This window comes from Panicum virgatum, chromosome 9N (assembly GCF_016808335.1).
Source record: "Panicum virgatum strain AP13 chromosome 9N, P.virgatum_v5, whole genome shotgun sequence".
In the NCBI taxonomy this organism is placed as follows: Eukaryota; Viridiplantae; Streptophyta; class Magnoliopsida; order Poales; family Poaceae; genus Panicum; species Panicum virgatum.
The window spans coordinates 45,708,911-45,729,911 of NC_053153.1; the positions used below are offsets into that span (position 1 = coordinate 45,708,911).

The 21,001-nt window shown below is 47.4% G+C and overlaps 1 protein-coding gene across 2 annotated transcripts; it reads left to right on the top strand.

The window, feature by feature from the left end:
* The first annotated feature begins 11,824 nt into the window (after positions 1–11,824).
* LOC120690865 (small GTPase LIP1-like) lies at positions 11,825–18,270 on the top strand. Of its 2 annotated transcripts, none has more exons than XM_039973725.1 (7): positions 11,825–12,201; positions 15,619–15,710; positions 15,792–15,933; positions 16,810–17,114; positions 17,282–17,335; positions 17,422–17,546; positions 17,717–18,270. In XM_039973725.1, exons 1-7 carry the CDS (start codon positions 12,093–12,095, stop codon positions 17,910–17,912), a joined length of 1,023 nt encoding a protein of 340 aa, XP_039829659.1. In that variant the 5' UTR covers positions 11,825–12,092; the 3' UTR covers positions 17,913–18,270. The 2 variants fall into 2 exon arrangements, with proteins under 2 accessions (XP_039829659.1, XP_039829660.1); XM_039973726.1 differs by having other exon boundaries at positions 15,806–15,933.
* Positions 18,271–21,001: the final 2,731 nt, after the last annotated feature.

Sequence of the window (21,001 nt, forward strand, 5' to 3'; positions counted from 1 at the left end):
CCACTATTCGCGTTGACGACGAGCTGCCGCAGCCCACGCCGTCGCCGCCCCTGCGCGACGCTGCCGCTGCTCTCCTCGCCTATAAAAGGAGCAAGGCCGTGACGAGCCCCGTCACCAGCCCAAGCACACCGAGCCGCTTCGCTCCGCTAGCTGAACCACTCCTCCCGAGCCCAGCTCACTCACGAGACGAAGCTCCAACAGTTGGCCCTCTTCCACGAGCTATTCCGCGCCAAGGTGAGATGATAGGCAGCTCCCCCGACCATTAACTCCACAACACTAATAAAGGCCCAAAACACCCACCAGGCCATGAGAACTTAATCCAAATCATTCTACCAATCAATACTGTAAACTCAATATCTCCTTCATATCAACTCCTTTTCACGTAACTCTTTTTCCTTAACTCTCTTCAAATCATATACTATCTATTCCTCCTATTTTCATCTCCATTTGAGCTTATTTTATTGCTTGCTTGTGTTTGTTTGCCGGTTGTGCCGTTTCCACCCGTAGATCACGGAGTGACCGAGGAGGATCCTGCCAAGGAGCCAGAAGACCCGTACCGCGAGTAGGAAGCCACCGCCGCCGAGGCGTACATAAGCGAATGCAAGTTTCATCGACCCCTACATGAGCGGTTGCATCCATGTGAGGACGTTTAGCTGTAGCCTGGGTCTAGGATCGATTACATATACCAGTACTTGAGTGATTGAGTGTGCTCATGCATGCATCTGAGTAGTCATGCGTATCCAGAGCTGAGAATAGGATACGAAGGGTTCTGGCTGAGACCAGGGCAGCTGGGTATGATGGAGCCAGCGCTACCGTGGTGGTAGACAGGCAGGTAAGTGCTACCGTGGTGGTAGGCTCAAGTTGATATGTTGAGGGATGGTTGCTGCCCTGGTGAACCATAAGGACCGAGTTGTTTTGACATCTCACCTAGCTTGCTTTAGTACGACCACAGGTTCCGGTATGGGCCGGACTTAGCCTAATCCCACTGGTTAGCCTGACGGTCGCAGGGATGGTTTACGGGTATAGACCATTGGGGTCAGGGCCCGAGGATTTGTGCGGCCGGGCTGGGGCATAACCACGGCTGGGTGTCGGCTATGTCGGTTGTCCGTTCGGGCAGTCGAGCGTGTGGGTACAGTGTATGACCTCTGCAGAGTGTATAATCCGTTCGAATGGTCCGTGTCTGCGGTATGGACAGGCTACGGTGTGGTCCTGACAACTAGTGAGCTACCTATTGTGGGTTGTGTCGGGAAGGGTTGCATACCATTAGTTGCATTATTAGTAGAATGTGCTTATTATGTGTCGTGCATGTCAGTCCCCTCCCGTAGGGTGAGGTGGAGCTTGCTGAGTACTTTTGTACTCACCCCTATTGATTTTCCTCCAGAGGATCCTGACTTTGTGCCAGAAGACTACGAGTAGATCGTGTCCGCACCCAAGCTTTTCAAGTGGAGCCGTGATGGATGAAGAGCTAGTTCTGCATGTCGTTATGCTAGTTGTTATCCTATGGTTGTTCTGTGTATCTTTGTGTTGTCACTTTACTCCTCATGTACGTGTTAAATAAAACTCTGTATGACTCTGGACTCCACTTGATGTAACATGTATTGTGCCGAAGACTTAATTCGGTAAATAATACATGGTTTAGCCATGATCTTAGGGTCGGGGCGCTCCAGGTGGTATCAGAGCCATGCTTGGCTATAGGACGCGAACCGGTAGTAAACGATGACCGTAGGAGCCCTAGGATGGTCAATCCTTGAAAATATATTACTCCTTAAACTTTATCGTTGTTATGCTAACCCTACCATTGAAAATCAGATGGCTGATGACTGGACCACCACCTACTGCATCAACGAAGATGGATTCCCCAGAGTGCTTTATGCTGCCACGGTTCGACTTGGTATTCCGGAATGTCCGGAGTACGTGGGTCGCGAGTTCATGGAGCATGGCACCGAAAGTTGTGAGGTCACCATCCATATTGGCGCTAGTGATAAGTACTTAGAGATGCAACCCTGGAGCGTCACCGCCACTGGAGCCCGTATGCCTGACACCATTCAACTTGCAGCTCGCAAGGCGCTGCAGTATCTGTGCCAGATGTTTGAATGGCATTTGGGTTCCACCCCCATGAAGTACTTTCCCCCGCTGGATCGTAACCGTCCTGCTTGGGTGGCAAGGATCCGCAACCTGGAGAGCCCCGCAGGGACAGAGTAGAACCCCACAGTTGTCGCTATGTCTGGCTATTTGCTTAGCCTCAATGATTTGTGCGACCAACTGCATCAGCGTGTGAGAGATTTAATCCAGCGTGCTGAGGGAGCAGAGTCCCGTTGGCATAGGGCTAAACTGGTCGTAGCCCAGGCAGAAGCCCGAGCAGCCGAAGCTGAAAGCCGCCTTGCCGTAGCCAAAGAGAACCTTAGGGAGCAGGCAGATCGCCACAGTCAGCTCCTTAGGGGTGTCTACCTAGTGGACCATGCCAAGTGCAAGGAACACCATCCCAGGACTGCCGCGGAGCCGCCAATCCTAGAGGGAATTCCGCTGTATCCCTTGTCCCAACCACGCAGGAGGATTGGTGAATCAGTGCCACCCACGCCTCCCGCATCTCCCCGAGATCCCGGAAACAGTGACCCCGAAGACCGTGTTGTAAGGTTCGGTAGTCGATTCGTCCCGGCCAACCCTTAAAAGTCGAGCCATGTTATAGTAATCCGTCGTGTCATGTATCCCTGCTTGTTTGAATGAATGCTTGTGTGATTCATTTGTGTTGTGTGCTATTATATATATACAAATCTACCCCAACAATATACTAGGAGAGTCACCTAATCTTGCCCTCCTTGACCGTAGATGTCTCGTCGTTCGAACCGAGTCCAAGGACTCTATGCTCAGGAAGACGGTGACGAGGTCAACCCGAGAAACCAAGCCCCTCTGAATGTAGCCCCAGAAGCACCATAAAATGGACACCTACCGCCGCCACCTCCCCGTGCCCAGCACCCATTGACTTGGCAGCCATGTTGCAGCAGCAGAACCAACTCCTTCAAGTTCTTGTGACCACTCTCACAGCTCAAGCTCAAGGCAATCTTGGTAACAATAGACCTGCAATGCATCATAATGGCAATGGCAGCAGAATTGCAGATTTCAACCGCTTGCAGCCACCTAAGTTTGGAGGATCTGATAACCCTATTGAGGCAGATGATTGGCTGCGAGAGATTGAAATGAAGCTCAAAGTGGTCCATGCAGATGACAGAGACAAGGTTTTGCTCGCAGTACAGCAGTTAAGGGGACCAGCCCTTGCTTGGTGGCAGAGTTACCGGGAAATAAATGAAAACGCCAACGAGATGGTATGGGCTGACTTTGTCAAGATCTTCAGAGAACATCACATTCCCAGCAGTGTTATGAAGCTCAAGAGGGATGAGTTCAGAAAGCTTCGTCAAGGTGGTATGACTGTGACAGAGTATCTTCATAAGTTCACAGAGTTGTTTCGTTATGCACCAGAGGATATCAATGATGACGAGAAGAAGCAAGAAGCTTTTCTTGGTGGGCTTAACCCTGAAATCAGGACATTGGTTGAAGTCACCACCCACATTGATTTTAATGCTATGGTCAACAGGGCTATCACCACTGAGAGAAATAGGAAGGCAGAACTCAGTGAGCGCAAACGTCGGTTTGAAAGCAAGAAACCCCAGCAGTTGGAGAAGTTTCAGAGGACTCAGTATCCGGCTCACTCATGCCCGAGGAGCCAGAGTGCCTTTTCATTCAAAGCGCACCCCGGTTCTTTCCAGAAGCCAGCCCAATCAGCTCCTGTTATGAAGACCTAGAATACCTTACGAACCCAACCGTCGGGTGGAAGTCAAGTGACCAATGTGAAGACCTGTTTCCACTGCCGCGAAGCCGGACACTACAAGGCCAACTGTCCGTATCTCAATCAGCCCGCCCCTTCTATTTTCTCCAACTCTGTTCAAGGACCAAAGCAGCCGACTGGAGCCAACCGTGCAACACCAGCTAAGAGCCAGCAACAGTCTTTCGGCAAGGCTAAAGTGAATCATGTGAATGCTGAAGAAGCAGAGGATGCACCAGGAGTGATTCTCGATGAGTTTCTGGTCCAATCAGCTCTAGCCTCAGTGCTTTTTGATTCTGGAGCATCGCATTCCTTTATATCCTCCCACTTTTGTGGAAAAGCATGATATACCTACTATAACCCTTAAGAGGCCACTAATGACCCATTCCCCTGGAGGTCATATACCCTGCCACTTAGGCGTCTTAGATATCCCTATAAACCTAAGTGGGGTAGTATTCCTTGCCGACCTAGTAGTCCTTACTTCCAAAGGGATAGATGTCATACTCGGTATGGACTGGCTCACCAAGCACCGCGGAAACATAGCCTGTGCTGAGAGGGCAGTGACAGTCACCAACCACCAAGGGTTAACAGTCACATGCCAAATCCAGCCTAGCCTGTCAGACTCCATGGTGAACCACATCCAAGCAGAATCCCCCGAAGATGTGCCAGTAGTTCGGGAATTCGCAGATGTGTTTCCAGATGAATTACCCGGTATGCCTCCGGAAAGAGATGTAGAGTCCACTATTGACTTGGTCCCTGGAACCAAGCCTATAGCAAAGAATGCCTATCGGTTAGCAGCCCCAGAGCTTGCCGAGTTGAAGAAGCAGCTTGAAGAGCTTCAACAAAAGGGGTTTATTAGACCTACTGCTTCTCCGTGTGGAGCCCCAGTGCTCTTTGTGAAGAAGAAAGATGGAAGCATGAGACTTTGTGTGGACTACCGTGATCTGAATGCAGTCACCATCAAGAACAATTACCCTCTGCCTCGGATTGATGACCTGTTTGATCAGCTGAAGGGACTAAATTCTTCTCCAAGATAGATCTGAGGTCAGGTTATCATCAGCTCAGAGTGTGACAAGAGGTCATCTCTAAGACAGCCTTCAGGACCCGTTATGGCCAGTATGAGTTCACAGTGATGCCTTTTGGTCTGACCAATGCCCCTGCCTTTTTCATGACCCTCATGAATAAGGTGTTTATGGAGGAGTTAGATCGGTTTGTTATGGTATTCATAGATGACATACTGGTCTACTCTAAGAGTGCTGAGGAGCATGGACAACATCTCAGAGTTGTGCTGGGAAAGCTTAGAAAACACCAGTTATATGCCAAGTTTAGTAAGTGTGAATTCTGGTTGCAGAGAGTCAGTTTTCTGGGTCATGTCTTAACAGCTGAAGGTGTTGAAGTGGACCCAGAAAAGGTCAAGGCAGTATCAGAATGGAAGCAACCAACCTCAGCCTCAGAGATCAGGAGTTTCTTGGGATTAGCCGGCTATTACCGGAGATTCATAGAAGGTTTCTCTAAGATAGCCCGGCCTATGACCGAGTTGCTCCGGAAGGACACGAAGTTCATCTGGTCTGAAGCTTGCGAGAGAAGTTTTCAAGAGTTGAAGAGGCGACTAACTTCTGCCCCAGTGCTAGTCTTGCCAGATAATCAGAAGAGCTTTGTCGTTTATTGTGACGCATCCCGACAAGGATTGGGTTGTGTGCTTATGCAAGAAGGAAGAGTTGTAGCTTATGCCTCAAGACAGTTGAGAGCACATGAGTAGAACTACCCCACCCATGACTTGGAGTTAGCTGCAGTGTTGCATGCCCTCAAGATTTGGAGACATTATCTGATTGGGAATAAGTGTGAAATCTACACGGATCACAAGAGCCTGAAGTACATTTCCACCCAGTCAGACCTTAACCTTAGACAGAGAAGAAGGTTGGAGTTGATCAAAGACTATGATTTGGAAATTTATTACCATCTGGGAAAGGCTAATGTGGTGGCTGATGCGCTCAGTCGTAAAGCATATTGCAATCACTTAGTCACACAAGCCCCAGAGCTGAGTGAAGAAATGAGGAAGTTGAACCTAAGGGTTGTACGCCACTCTTGCAACTATAATCTTAGTGTTCATCCCGTCCTGGATGACCAGATAAAGGAAGCTCAGATGGAGGATAAAAGATTGGTATGGATTAAAGGTCGCAACAGTGAAGGCAACGCCCCAGATTTCAGAGTAGATAAAGATGGAGTCTTGTGGTTCAAGAAGAGATTATGTGTGCCTAAGCAAGGTCATTTCCGCAGGACCATCTTGGATGAAGCCCATAACTCAGCCTATTCCATTCACCTCGGCACTACGAAAATGTACCTGGACCTTAAGGAGAAGTATTGGTGGAATGGTATGAAGGGGGATATCGCTCGATTCGTCGCTCATTGTGATGTGTGCAAAAGGGTCAAGGCAGAGCATCAGAAGCCCAGTGGATTACTCCAGCCGTTGCCGATCCTAGTATGGAAGTGGGATGAAGTTAGTATGGATTTTATCACCGGTCTACCAAGAACCCAGAGCGGTCATGACTCAGTTTGGGTGATTGTTGACCGACTCACTAAAGTGGCGCACTTCATCCCAGTGCGTACCACTTATGGAGGTGATAAATTAGCCAAGTTATATATTGAGCGTATTGTGAAGTTGCATGGAGTACCTAAGAGGATTGTGTCAGATAGAGGCACCCAGTTCACTTCGAGATTCTGGAGCAGGTTACATGAAGCACTTGGTACAAAGTTGGACTTCAGTTCAGCCTATCATTCTCAGACTGATGGCCAGACCGAAAGAATTAATCAGATCCTTAAAGACATGCTAAGAGCCTCTGTTCTTACTTATGGTAAAAATTGGGAAGACAGTTTGCCATATGTAGAGTTCTCTTACAATAACAGCTACCAGTCAAGCTTAAAGATGTCGCCGTTTGAAGCCCTCTACGGGAGGAAGTGTCGCACACCTCTCATGTGGACCGAAGTCGGTGACCGCATTATTGAGGGCCCAGATTTTATTAAAGAAGCAGAAGACAAGATAGCAGAAATCAGAGAGAATCTAAAGACAGCTCAATCCCGCCAGAAAAGTTATGCCGATAAAAGAAGACGTACTCTCAGCTTCGAAGTTGGAGACTATGTGTACCTTAAAGTTTCCCCAATTCGCGGCACGCGCAGATTCCAGGTACGAGGAAAGTTGGCTCCACGTTACATTGGACCTTTCCCAATTATCAAGAAAGTGGGAGCGGTAGCCTATAAGCTTCAATTATCAGTAGAGATGTCAGATGTATACGATGTATTCCATGTGTCCCAACTCAGAAAGTGCCTGCGAGTACCAGAAGAACAAGTGGCCCCAGAGACAATCGACCTGCAGGATGATCTCATATATCAAGAAGTACCAGTAAAAATTCTAGACACTGTGACGCGAAGAATCTGCAACACAGAAGTCAGGATTTGCCGAGTTCAGTGGAGCAGGCATTCGGAAGCAGAAGCAACTTGGGAGAGAGAAGACGCGCTCCGAGTCGAGTTTCCCAGTCTCTTTAGTGGTGAAGTTGAATCTCGGGGACGAGATTCAACCTAAGTGGGGTAGGTTTGTAACATCCCAGTTTTCATCACGATTAAGGAGGAGTGTTGAAATATATAATGCAAACTTCTAGAGGGTTCTATAAAAATAAGGATAAACCATGGCATAATTTTGTTCACCATGACAAGGTTCTAGAATGTTCCACAAGAATCATAAGAAGACATGAAGCTTGGATATTTTCTTGTCATGGTAAAATTTAGAATTTTCTAGAAATAGATATTTGTAGGGAACTTAGATATTTGTAGGGAATTTCCTAGAGTGTGACATGTGTCACTCATCCAAGGGGGTATGGGTGCCTATATAAGGAGGGTGCCACCCCTTGCCATGCCATACTACTCCACTCCATCCCACACACATCCAAGGGCATGGTAGAAGTGAGCATAGGTAGAGTGTGCTAGGTTAGCCACCACAAGGTGTGTGTTCCTTTGTTGCTCCAATAAGGTAAGCGTCTTTATAAGTGTTAGTCTCCCGGTTAAGCTTAGCACTTAGTGTATAAGTTGTGATCCATCGAAGGTTGGCTCTGTCACCCGGGATCACAAAAGGGTCTGGGCTTCATCAAAGGTTGGCTCTGCCACCCGGAAGCCAGCTTGATCTGTTGGTAGGCTCTGCCTCCCGGAGGCAAAAGGCGGTTCTGACGTCAAAAAGACCCGGTACACTAAGTAACTAGTAGATGACCGACTCTGAAGTGAGTTGGTGTAGATCCTCAACTTAGTAGGGCCACCTCAATTTCCAACAATCACTAAAATAAAACTTAGTTTGCAATTAAACTAGTAACGTAAAATAATACTAACGTTATACGAGGTATTACAATAATTACTAGACAAACTATTTTATACTCTTGCCTTGCGTTAGTACATTCGTTCCCTCCAGTAACCAGCATACGCATGCTTGCACCTACGACAAAAATCATCTGATCTCTTTCCATAAAAGCCCCTCAAGTCACCGTACCAAGCCCTTATTCCCAGACAATCATGACAACGTCTACTTCCTTTGCCATAACTTCATCATTCCCTGGAAGCCACAGAGTACCGACACCATTGACCTTGAAATGACCCGTCATGACAGCACCCACCTCGCTATAAATCGGGGTCGCCACGCACAGTGCCGGCCGAGATTTTTTCCGCCGAACCGCCTCACCCACTCGCTCTCGCTCGCGCACGCGTGACACGCCGGCCCCACGATGGGACCGCACACTGCCGCCGGCACCACGCCGTGCCGCCCACCCCTATGTCCCCACCTCGCCCGCGCCGCTGCAGCACCCTCGCCGGCTTTGCCGCCTCGGCGCTCGCGCCTTCAGTGCTGCCACTATTCGCGTTGACGACGAGCTGCCGCAGCCCACGCCGTCGCCGCCCCTGCGCGATGCCGCTGCTGCCCTCCTCGCCTATAAAAGGAGCAAGGCCATGACGAGCCTCGACACCAGCCCAAGCACACCGAGCCGCTTCGCTCCGCTAGCTGAACCACTCCTCCCGAGCCCAGCTCACTCACGAGACGAAGCTCCAACAGTTGGCCCTCTTCCTCGAGCTGTTCCGCGTCAAGGTGAGATGACAGGCAGCTCCCCCGATCATTAACTCCACAACACTAATAAAGACCTAAAACACCCACCAGGCCGTGAGCACTTAATCCAAATCATTCTACCATTCAATACTGTAAACTCAATATCTCCTTCATATCAACTCCTTTTCACGTAACTCTTTTTCCTTAACTCTCCTCAAATCATATACTATCTATTCCTCCTATTTTCATCTCCATTTGAGCTTATTTTATTGCTTGCTTGTGTTTGTTTACCGGTTGTGCCGTTTTCACCCGTAGATCACGGAGTGACCGAGGAGGAGCCTACCAAGGAGCCAGAAGACCCGTACCGCGAGCAGGAAGCCACCGCCGCCGCCGCGTACGTAAGCGAAGGCAAGTTTCATCGACCCCTACGTGAGCGATTGCATCCATGTGAGGACGTTTAACTGTAGCCTGGGTCTAGGATCGATTACATATACCAGTACTTGAGTGATTGAGTGTGCTCATGCATGCATCTGAGTAGTCATGCATACCCAGAGCTGAGAATAGGATACGAAGGGATCTGGCTAAGACCAGGGCAGCTGGGTATGATGGAGCCGGCGCTACCCTGGTGAGGGATGGTTGCTGCCCTGGTGAACCATAAGGACCGAGTTGTTTTGACATCTCACCTAGCTTACTTTAGTACGACCACAGGTTCTGGTATGGGCCGGACTTAGCCTAATCCCACCGGTTAGCCTGACGGTCGCAGGGATGGTTTATGGGTATAGACCATTGGGGTCAGGGCCCGAGGGTTTGTGCGGCCGGGCTGGGGCGTGACCACGGCTGGGTGTCGGCTATGTCGGTTGTCCGTTCGGGCAGTCGAGCATGTGGGTACAGTGTACGACCTCTGCAGAGTGTATAATCCATTCGAATGGTCCGTGTCCACGGTATGGACAGGCTATGGTGTGGTCCTGACAACTAGTGAGCTACCTATTGTGGGTTGTGTCGGGAAGGGTTGCATACCATTAGTTGCATTATTAGTAGAATGTGCTTATTATGTGTCGTGCATGTCAGTCCCCTCCCGTAGGGTGAGGTGGAGCTTGCTGAGTACTTTTGTACTCACCCCTGTTGATTTCCCTCCAGAGGATCTTGACTTTGTGCCAGAAGACTACGAGTAGATCGTGTCCGCACCCAAGCTTTTCAAGTGGAGCCGTGATGGATGAAGAGCTAGTCCTGCATATCGTTATGCTAGTTGTTATCCTATGGTTGTTCTGTGTAGCTTTGTGTTGTCACTTTACTCCTCATGTACGTGTTAAATAAAGCTCTGTATGACTCTGGACTCCACTTGATGTAACATGTATTGTGCCGAAGACTTAATTCGGTAAATAATACATGGTTTAGCCTTGATCTTCGGGTCGGGACGCTTCAGCCGTGCGGGACTGCAAATTCCACGACAAAGGGACTAGGGGTACTGGTTCGGTCGGAGTAGGTGACAGCTACTACTCTATCCCAAAATAAGTGCACTTCTAAAGTTTTATGGAAGAGATTAATGTTAGCGTAAAATTATGTATACTCCTGTAAAGATGTGATCCTTGTACCTCGTGTGAAGAGAAAGTAAAAAAAAAAACAACAGTTAGTTTGTCTTAGTTGTAGATAAACACTAATTTTAGGATAAATTTTAAGCTCTAAAAGTGCACTAATTATAAGATGAAGGGAGTAAGCTTGCACTAGTTTAAGGTACGCCACACCATATCGGTGCCACCCGCTGGCTATGCTGGTGGGTAGCCAGTGGGTAGACTGCAGTTGGAGTTTTTATATTTCAAAAAAAATATTTTTCAAAAAATCAATTTTACATCGTCGAACTATTATAAAAGTTCAATTCTCGAATCAAACTATTATAAAAATTCAATTTTCATTCTTCAAATACAAAACTGGATTAAGATGACCAACCAACTGTTGGAACTTGATAAATTTGACTCTTGGGGTGGTTTCAAAGGTAGGTTTGTATTTTTTAAAAAAAGTAAAAAATATAAGTAGATAAAAAAGTAAAAATAATTCATTTTAATTGAGAAATCTGGGGATGAAGAAATCTGGGCAGCTCCTCGTCCATCGGGCGGCCGCGAAGCGCCAATTGCAGCAGCAGCAGCAACTGGCAAGGGACTCGAGTCCATTCGAGTCCTCTCTCGAAGACTCTCCAGTGAACAGTTGAGAGAGGCGAAAGGGGGCGACCCGTGCTCTCGCCGGCGAGGTTGCCGCTCCCCTCTGTCGACGGTCCTCTGCCCGGCGATGTAGATTAGGTCCTAGGGTTTCTAGGTTAGGGTTTCCTGACGACGCCGGCGAGGCGGTGGCGGCGGAATAAGTCCTCCCGGACTCTTCCTTGCCCCATCGGCGCTTCACTCCGGCGACGATGGCGAGCCCGTGGAGGTGGTACTCCCTGCGTGGAGTGTTTGTCCTGGAGTCCGCGTCGGTCGCTGTTTCGTCGGTGCGACGGAGCGGCGGTGCTCGTGATGCGTTTTTGCTTCGGTGCAGAGGTGGCTGTGGGTGCTGTGGGCTGCAGGCAAGCGGATCGACCTCGACTTCCTCTCGGCACCAGCCGACCGCGAGCGTCGATTCGAGATCGGCGGAGTTCGGGGCGCGTCCCCGGCCGACGTCCGTTCAACGATGAAATCGCTCCGGTCTTCGTGCCAGGCGGCTATTGCAGCTCGTTAAAGCCTTTGTGCGATGGAGCTTCGTCCGATCGTGGCGGCGGCGGAGTTTTCCGGCGTCGGAGTTGTAAGGGGAAAGAGTCTAGGGACTGGTCTGTATTTTTTACTTTTCTTGGGGCTCTTTCTGCAAAGTTCGGTGGGACAGCTGTCCTTTGTATCCGTATGCGTACTTGTACTGGTATTTGTACCTTTCCTTAACTATAATACAGGTATGTTTAATTGTTTATCAAAAAAAAAAGAACGGACTCGCACGGCCGCACGCGCACGGCAGCCGACCGGCCGACCAACCACCCAACTCGCCGGCAGCGGCAAACCTGCAGATCCCGGCCTGAGTTCCCTCATACGGAACCCGCCCTCTGCTGCTGTTCCCCGCCTCGGATCCCTTCCGTTCCCCGTTCCCTGATGCGGCCCGGGCCGCCGTCGCCTCTGGATCCGCCGATCTAGCCGCTGCTACTTCCGTCGCGGCTTGGTTGGGTTGAGGAGGACGAGGCGGAAGTGAGAGATGATGTTCTGGAGGGACGGCGGCGGGACTGGGGGCGGGAACGGGCGGGACTCCCTCAGCGGCGGGCTGCCCTGCGGCCAGGTGCGCGTGCTCGTCGTCGGCGACTCAGGTCAGTCTCTCCGTCCCTATCCAGATTAGAGGTAGTGAATCTAAAGCTGTTCGTCTTTGCATAGCTTCGGCTTAGTGGGGTTTAACTTTATTACGGCTAGATTACAGGATCACGGGCCTATCAAAGAATTGGCACTCTGATTCAGGGGATCTCACAGATGTGTTCGTGCAGTTTTCTGTTCATCTGGTGAATTCTTGGTTGCGATTTGACTCGTGTATTCTCATTTCCACACGAAACAGTGACATGTTCTGCGGATTATTCTGGTTTACTTATGAGCAAAGCTTGTAGCTAACATATGAACTGCCCAGAAATAAGGACCACATTCACTATTCAGGCTAAAATAAAAAAAAGGACGTGGTGCATGTGTTGTGCTGTGGAACAGCGCAATGCTTGCATCCAGAGATTATAATTCACATGTGCTTGTGATGACTTTACCAGCATAATTCACAAAACCTTTATCATATAGCTATGAGATTTGAAAATCATCACGATCTCTTGTTTTAGGACAGCTTGGATCATGATAATTCGGAACATAAGATCATTGTCTGTGGAGTGTTGCTACCTCTGCTTATTAACCTTCCAATTCATTCAGTGACCCATTTTCAACAAGTTATTTCAGTTCCTTTTTTTTTGCTTCCCTGTAACATTAAATTAAATAATTTCATGTCATGTCGATGGAAACCATTTCTTGGACTTTAATGCCTTTTTTTTTCATTGCCGACCTTTTCATCCTTAAGAATAGCATCCATAGGAGATATCCCATCAAGCTTACCTATGTCAACGCCAAGCATATTTTTTGCTTAAACATCTAAAAAATGCTGAATTCTTGGTAATGGATCTGGTTTCTTATTCTCGTTTTGATAACATTCTACACCAACAACAACAACAACATAGCCTTTTATCCCAAGCGAGTTGGGGTAGGCTAGAGATGAAACCCAGAAGACACAAAGGTCACGGTTCAGTCATGTTGATAGCTAATCTCCAAGCACTTCTATCCAAAGCTACCTCCTCAGAGATATTCCAATCTTTAAGGTCTCTCTTAACCGACTCGTCCCAAGTCAGTTTAGGTCTACCTCTACCCCTTTTTACCTTATCGACACGCTTAAGCACCCCACTACGTACCGGCTCCTCCGGAGGCCTCCGTTGGATATGTCCAAACCATCTCAACCGATGTTGGGTAAGTTTCTCCTCAATTGGTGCCACCCCTACCCTTTCCCGAATAACTTCGTTCCGGACTCTATCCCTCCTTGTGTGCCCGCAAAACCACCGCAACATCCGCATCTCTGCTACATTCAGTTGCTGGACATGTCGTCTTTTTGTAGGCCAACATTCAGCACCGTATAACATCGCCGGGCGAATCGCTGTCCTATAGAACTTACCTTTTTAGCTTTTGTGGCGCCCTCCTGTCACAGAGGACACCAGAATGTCTAGGTAATTGAAGAACCAAATATGCTACTTTATTAATGTTTGGAACAAGTTCAAAGTCTGGTCTGTTCCTTGTGCTTAGCTGTGAATCCATGCTCTGCAAAAAATATTCATTGCACCAATCTTTGATCTGGTACCATTAATGACGAAGCACTGGATCTTTGTTCATCATATCGCAACTTGCTGTATAACCATGTTTTTGTAGACTATTGAAGCATCACACTAATATATCCCTGTAACCTATTGGATATGTTGATGACTATACCAATTATTTTTAGGTGCATGTCGAGTCTGATTTGTTAGAGTATATTAGGCAACTCTGGATATGGTTAGTTTAGGATTGATTGTAATCCCGGGATAACCTTCCTTATCTCTAGGAGAGGCTACTTGCCATCCAAGCCATGTACTCCTATATATACCGCCCAAGGGGCTCAATGCAATACATCGACCACATTATACGCATCCTACCTTTCCTACATGGTATCACGACTTAGGGTTTCGACCTAGACTTCCGCTTCCGCTGCTGCCGCCGCGCCGCCCCCGGGGAGATCGATCTCCGCCGGGGGCAGCGCCCTCGTAGGATGTGTGGCGGATCCCTCTGATCCGCCGCGCCGTCGTCGTCAAGTAGCAGCAGGGGACCTACCTCCCCATGGTCGATTGGATCTCCTCAGGCTGCCTCCACCGTCCACGTCGCCCCCCCGCCACCACCGCTGCCTTGGGCGCGGGCGCGCAGCAGCAGGAGGAAGCACAGGGGGCGCTGAGCTGCCGCGCCGTCGGGGGTACTGCGGTTGGGCCAATTGCCGCGCCGCAGACGTCGTCGCCGGCACCACGTCGAGATCCATTGCCGACGGTCGCATCGGGACTCCTCGCCGCGCCGTCGTCGCGCCGCTCCACCGCTGTTGCCGGCGGACTGCAGCGCCATGGGGGCTCCGCCCTTCCCCGCCTGCTCTCTCTCCTCTGACCGCCGGTCTCCCGTGCGGCAGGAGCAGAGGCGCCGCTCGAACCGCACCCGGCGCCGGCCTCTCGCCTCCTCTCCTTTTCTGCCCGTGGTTGACCACGATTGGGAAAGGATAAGGGAGGGGAGGGACATTTGCTAGGTGCACCGAGCTTGTACCCGCGGCTCACCAGTTGCTGCTGTTTTTTTTTCTTTTCTGATCTAAGATCGGTTTGCGTCGCCCTGCCGTTCGTCGCCGCTTCATCGTCGACACCCTCGAAGGACAAGGTTGTCGCTAAGCCCTTCCAGGCTGCAGCGACGTCGTTCGTGATCAAGCCACCCTACCGGTGCCGTCGCCTTTTCAGGCGGTGGCGCCACTCGCCGCCGGTCTTCGTCAAGCAGGCGCTCGATCTGCCTCCACGCCTCCAGCCGTTTTCGCGCGGACATCGCCGCCGATGTTCCCGAAGGAAGACGTCGTCGCCACCCCTGATCTGAGCGCGACACTTGCTGCAACCTGCGCCGTCGCCACCCCTGTCCTGAGCGTGACTTAAGTCGCAAACCGCACCGTCTACCATCGTCATCCGCCGCACCATCCTGCTGCTGTCTTCGGCAAGAAGCTGCTGAGTTTGTGTACTCGAGCACCTCAACGACGCTTCGATCCGCGCCCCCTCCACGGCTTCGGCCATGTCCACCTCGACTTCGGCTACTACGGCACTAAAGGGCTATCATCTGCATGAGTCTCCAGTCAAATCTTTCGCACCAGCGTTCCGACTGCAGGGGGGATACGTCTCCATTGTTCTCCAGTCTGACCGTTCGTGTTGCTACCGCTACGACTGCGGGGGGATGTTAGAGTATATTAGGCAACTCTGGATATGGTTAGTTTAGGATTGATTGTAATCTCGGGATAACCTTCCTTATCTCTAGGAGAGGCTACTTGCCCTCCAAGCCATGTACTCCTATATATACCGCCCAAGGGGCTCAATGCAATACATCGACCACATTATACGCATCCTACCTTTCCTACATGATTGATGACCATTGTCCTAAATTTTTGACAGGTGTGGGCAAATCTTCGTTGGTGCATCTATTATTAAATGGTTCTGCAGTTGCTCGACCAGCCCAAACAATTGGATGTGCAGTTGGTGTTAAAGTAAGTAAACTTTTGACTAACTTACTTTGTTCTGAATGTTAAAATATATCGCCACATAAACTTCAATTCCCATAATTGCAGCATATTACTTACAGTAGCCCTGGGAGTTCATCGAATAGCATCAAGGCTGATGCTGAAAGGAACTTCTTTGTCGAGCTTTGGGATGTTTCAGGACATGAGCGCTACAAAGAGTGCCGTTCACTCTTCTATTCACAAATTAATGGTAGGTTTATTCTGTATTTTTCCCCTGAAAATATAGTAATCTGATGCTGCATCTTTGCAAAAATTATTACTTTTTCTCCACATCTAGTTTAGCTCTGTAATCTGTAATTATATCCCTTTTGATGTTATGTCATCTTATCAGCTACCAAACTCAGCCTTACGTATAGGGAAGGGGAAAACACATAGGCCCAAAATTCATAACCCTACTTCTTGCACTACTTGTACGGACCTTGTTACTGTTTACAAATCAGCATGAAACTACCTGATGTGGCATGTCCACAATTTGAAAACCTTATTGATCCAATTTTACCCAACTCCATTCAATTTGTGGTTCCATGCTGAAGCCTTAATTGATGTGAAATAGTTAGTTTTATTATGATTTGGTGTGATTTAGTGCTTTAGTGGAGAGGGGAGCTTGGCAACAGATGAGTTTTAAGCCTTCCAACAAATTATAGTTCAGGCACCTAACAACTTAACTGGTGATCGACCTAACACTCCTATGGCAGCCATTATAGTTCAGGCACCTAACAACTTAACTGAAAATTTTTGTCCAAGTATTCAACCAGCTCCTATCTGGTAACAAACCTGAAACAAATTAACAAACTAATGCCTTATTGCCTAAGATGATCGTACTGCACCTTATCCACTTATGTAGCTGCCTGCTTCACGCCACAACAGGTTTATTGTCAGACTAGTGTACAATAGCTGGGGTGGTTTGGGGGCGCGGGCAGGATGCAGTTCTTTATGAAGCTTTCTTGTGTTACACATCTTAGTGTATTGGTACCGAATAATCATAAATAATGCAGTTTAAGCTTTAAAGATTCCTTGGTAAGCATGTAATTTAAAGGTTCTTATCTTTTCTCAAACTATGTATCAGGTGTCATATTTGTTTTTGACCTCTCTCAGAGAAAGACAAAAACAAATTTGAACAAATGGGCAGTGGAGGTTGCTGAATCTGGGACCTTTTCAGCTCCTCTTGGTTCTGGTGGTCCAGGTGGCCTTCCGGTTCCTTACCTAGTGATTGCCAACAAAGTGGATATTGCTCCAAGAGATGGTAGAAGAGTGAGCAGTGGGAATCTTGTTGATGTTGCTCGTCAATGGGTTGAAAAACAGGGCCTACTTCCACCAAGTGAAGAACTTCCTCTCGCAGATAGCTTCCCTGGCAATTCTGGTCTGCTCACGGTAAAGCTATTTTATTAAGATTTTTTGCTATTTGATGTCTTTACACTTTATAGTGTGGTGATCCATAGGTTGTTGGACTGGTTACAAAACAAGACTTGCTTTTTTCTCATTGATTATGTATTCAACTTTTCGAAGTTTTAAATGACAGCCTTGACCTTTAAATACAGGCTGCTAAAGAGGCAAGATATGATAAAGAAGCTCTGAACAAATTTTTCCGCATGGTTTGTGCAAAATAATTTTTTTGTCCATTTGATTACTGATTATCATTGCCTTATTATTTATTAATGCTGTTGAGGGCATCATTCAGTTGATAAGGAGACGATATTTTTCGAACGAGCTTCCAGCCCCGAGCCCATGGTCACTCACACCCAGAGAGGATACCATCCTTCCTGTAGAAACCGTGAATGATGATGACTTGTTCCAAAGAAAAAGGTGAGTCCCTCTATATGTTGCTGACACATCTATGTACGTTTGGTGGAATATACATTATCATTGTGATTTTTCATTAAAAATTCTTGATGGAAAAAGGGGACATGATTTTTATTTTGGTTACTACATTATCAGTATCTTGTTGACACATTCATTTCCTAACTTTTTTGCAGCTATGGGGGCCAGAGCTACAAATACAACGGAGTTGCTCCACTGCCTGCACAGAGAAACCTAACACCACCCCCCACACTCTATCCACAGCAGCCAATGTCGTCTTCATCAGAGAACTACAGATACCACAGATTCTCCTCTTCATCAATTCCTGATTCAGGCGGTGGTAGAACAAGCCGAGCGGACATCAATATATGATTATCTGAGTCCTTCCCCATTACCACCTGTTATGTGGAAAAGAACATGGTGCCTGGTCCTTTTGAATCCCAGCTTTTTGATATTCCGGGCTGTTCACATGTCTTAATTGTTGGAAATGCATGTTGCCAGGGCCCTCCTCTTTAACATAATCTTTGTGGGATCACTAGTATAAATTCTTTTATTCTTCCATGTATATCTTTGATCTTTTATGTATAAATTCAATAGTCATTTTAGAGTAACAGAATGGTGTATGGTGGTATCCTGTAATAGCAATTTGAATCAACCTGTTTTGCCCTGTGGGGCACTGCAGCTGTACATGTGCCAGCATGCTTTTATATTGAACTTTTTACTCTTCGTTTGGAGCCTTCAACTCAGATTATGATGGTCAAGCACATATGCCGATAGTAGAACGCGACCTGCATGTAGGGGTGGTAAAGGGTCTTTAGTTTTAAATTTTAGTCTAGATAATCTAAGAGCTGGGCTGTTATATATAAGGGCCAAATTGGATTATGAAGAGAACGCTAGGGTTATGATCCGTTACCACTCTTGCAGGGGTCTTTGCTGTAGATATCTCATATCTGCAGACTATCAGAATATATCGACGTTTGCTTGTAGTTTTGATTAAAGCATCCCTTCTCATCTTGACCAGTTTGTGCGGCGTCGTGTTTACCCTCTTCAGCTGATGCCATGTGTTTTTTTTTTTGAGCAACTGATGCCATGTGTTGCAATGACTATTAGTTTTTCTTTAACTAGACCAGATACGGTGCATTCACTATGTATGTAAACTATTAAAGGAAAGACTTTCAGAAACACAAGCAAATGTTGAGACAAGAAAATTTTGTTTTTGCACTTGAAATGGTCACCAAGTCTCTTTCTGTCAAGAGCTTGGTCTTGCTGCTAAGTCTCATGCTAAGTAGATGAGGATCTTGTCACATAGGCAATGCTCAACGCCTCTTGCACCGGTCACCTTGACACTATCTTCACTACAGAGCTTCCCACGAAGGAGGGGTCTCCTCGTCCTCCGAATATGGACGTTGTTACCGCTCCACATCAAGTCGGAGGGTCGATGATTTGTCGCCGAGCCACCAAAACTCCAACGGTGGTTCACACCAAGATTTTTTACTATGACTTGGGTGTCTTGACTATGATTTAGACTGTCTTGACTTTGAACTAGACTTCATCTATGGAATCTATAAATCCTACTAATACGAGCACACAAACTTATTAGCCCCATTAACTATGTTGTCATTCAATCATCAAAATCACAATCATGGTCAAATGAGGTCATTTTCCTTTCCAAGGGACAAATGTGGTCATGGAATGCTACTTCCTTCGAATACTGATATAAAAATTACAAGAATTTGTGTTCTTGACTTCTGCTGTCATGACTCATACAAAGTAGAAAACTACATTGGCTGACTACACTGCCAGGGCATATGCTATACTACATATAAAGTTGCTGCTAGTTTACTTATCTAACCGTTTGCGCTTCTTGCCTGCTGATGCTGTATGATGCTGAGACATCGACTCCTCATCACAGTATGTAGCAAAGTTTACAAACCTTTTATATGGGGGTAACCGCGACTCCCACTTAACTAGTTCAAACTCTCCCCTTGGCAGAACAGCTGAGCCAGCAATCAGATCTCCAAACATCACCTTGGGCAATTCAGTTTTGGAATCGTGAACTTCACTATGAGGAGGCATTAGGCGAAGCGAAGCAGATGATGGCGATGACATCGATGATGATGCAAGTCTGGTTATATCTACAGGATGATCTTGATCCATAAGATTCTTGGGATGCTCACCGAACACCGAGAAGTTCTTCCGCACCACATTCCTGTACTTTTTTAATATGCTGATCCAGAAGTGAACATCCTGATTTTCCTCATCATATCAGCGCATACGTTTGCTGTGATGAGCGACCCTCCCAAAGCTACCGCTAGATCTCCAGCTATTACTGCCAATTGAGGGTGTTCTTCAGGGTTTGTACCTCCAAATGCAAGAACCTTAAAGAGGTAGCTATACTCCTCATGGAACAATGCATTAAGATGAACTGGCTTTACCGTCCCAAACCTCGATAATTTTGCAATTCTACTTATGATTATGATCTTGCTTCCTCTTCCCATCATCTTGACTGATGAATAGAACTTCAACCAATCCTCTTCATCCACATCTGAGGTAAACTCAACCACTACCAAGGACCTCCCTGGTCCTACTTCATGCGCTATTCTCCAGATGTTTTCACCACGCATGTGCAAGATTGTTGAGAATTTTGACCTGACTTTCTCATTTTTGCAAACGTGTGCAACTAGGGTTTTCTTGCCCACTCTAGTACCCCCTATGATTGGCAGAACAGCTGGAGCGAAGGGAGGAATATTTTCTTGCTGCAAGAAATTGATGACCAGCTGCTTTTCGACATGACGACCAAACATGAAGTTATCGATGTAAACATAGGGGCTCAGGAACATGAGCTCGCATCCCCCAAGAAGTAGCACAAACTCTTTCATATTAGAAACAGTGGATTCTAGGTTATCCAATGTAATTTGAAGCTTAGGAATATTAGAAGTGCACTTCATGGAACAAAGTCGCTTAATCCAAGTGGTGAAGGACGACAATTCATTAATATTGAAGCTACTAACCTCATCTTCATCAGCCCTTGAGCTGCAAAGAGTCCTATTGTAGCAGCACCATCTAAATTAAACCGGCTTAAGTGCACTAATCATCATCTTAATACTTAATCAAGTTACTGTGCACTTAAAACAGTGTAATCTGACAGGCTGTCGGGTAAATCCCGATTAAACTACTGTACTTCAAGATCACAATTGCACTAGTAGACTCGTATGAAAACGAGCACAGGTGACACAAGCATACAACAAAACCCAAATTAAATTACAACACTGAGTTTTACGGATAAGTTAGATATATCAAATACGATGTTTTTAAATAAGTTAGATATATCAAATACGGTGTTTTTAAACATACAACGGAAGTTTAAAACGGGGTTTCAAATACAATACGGTAGAAGCAAACGACGATACAAGGTGAACTCCACATCATGCCCACCGATGTGATGCCGATCTGCCCGACCT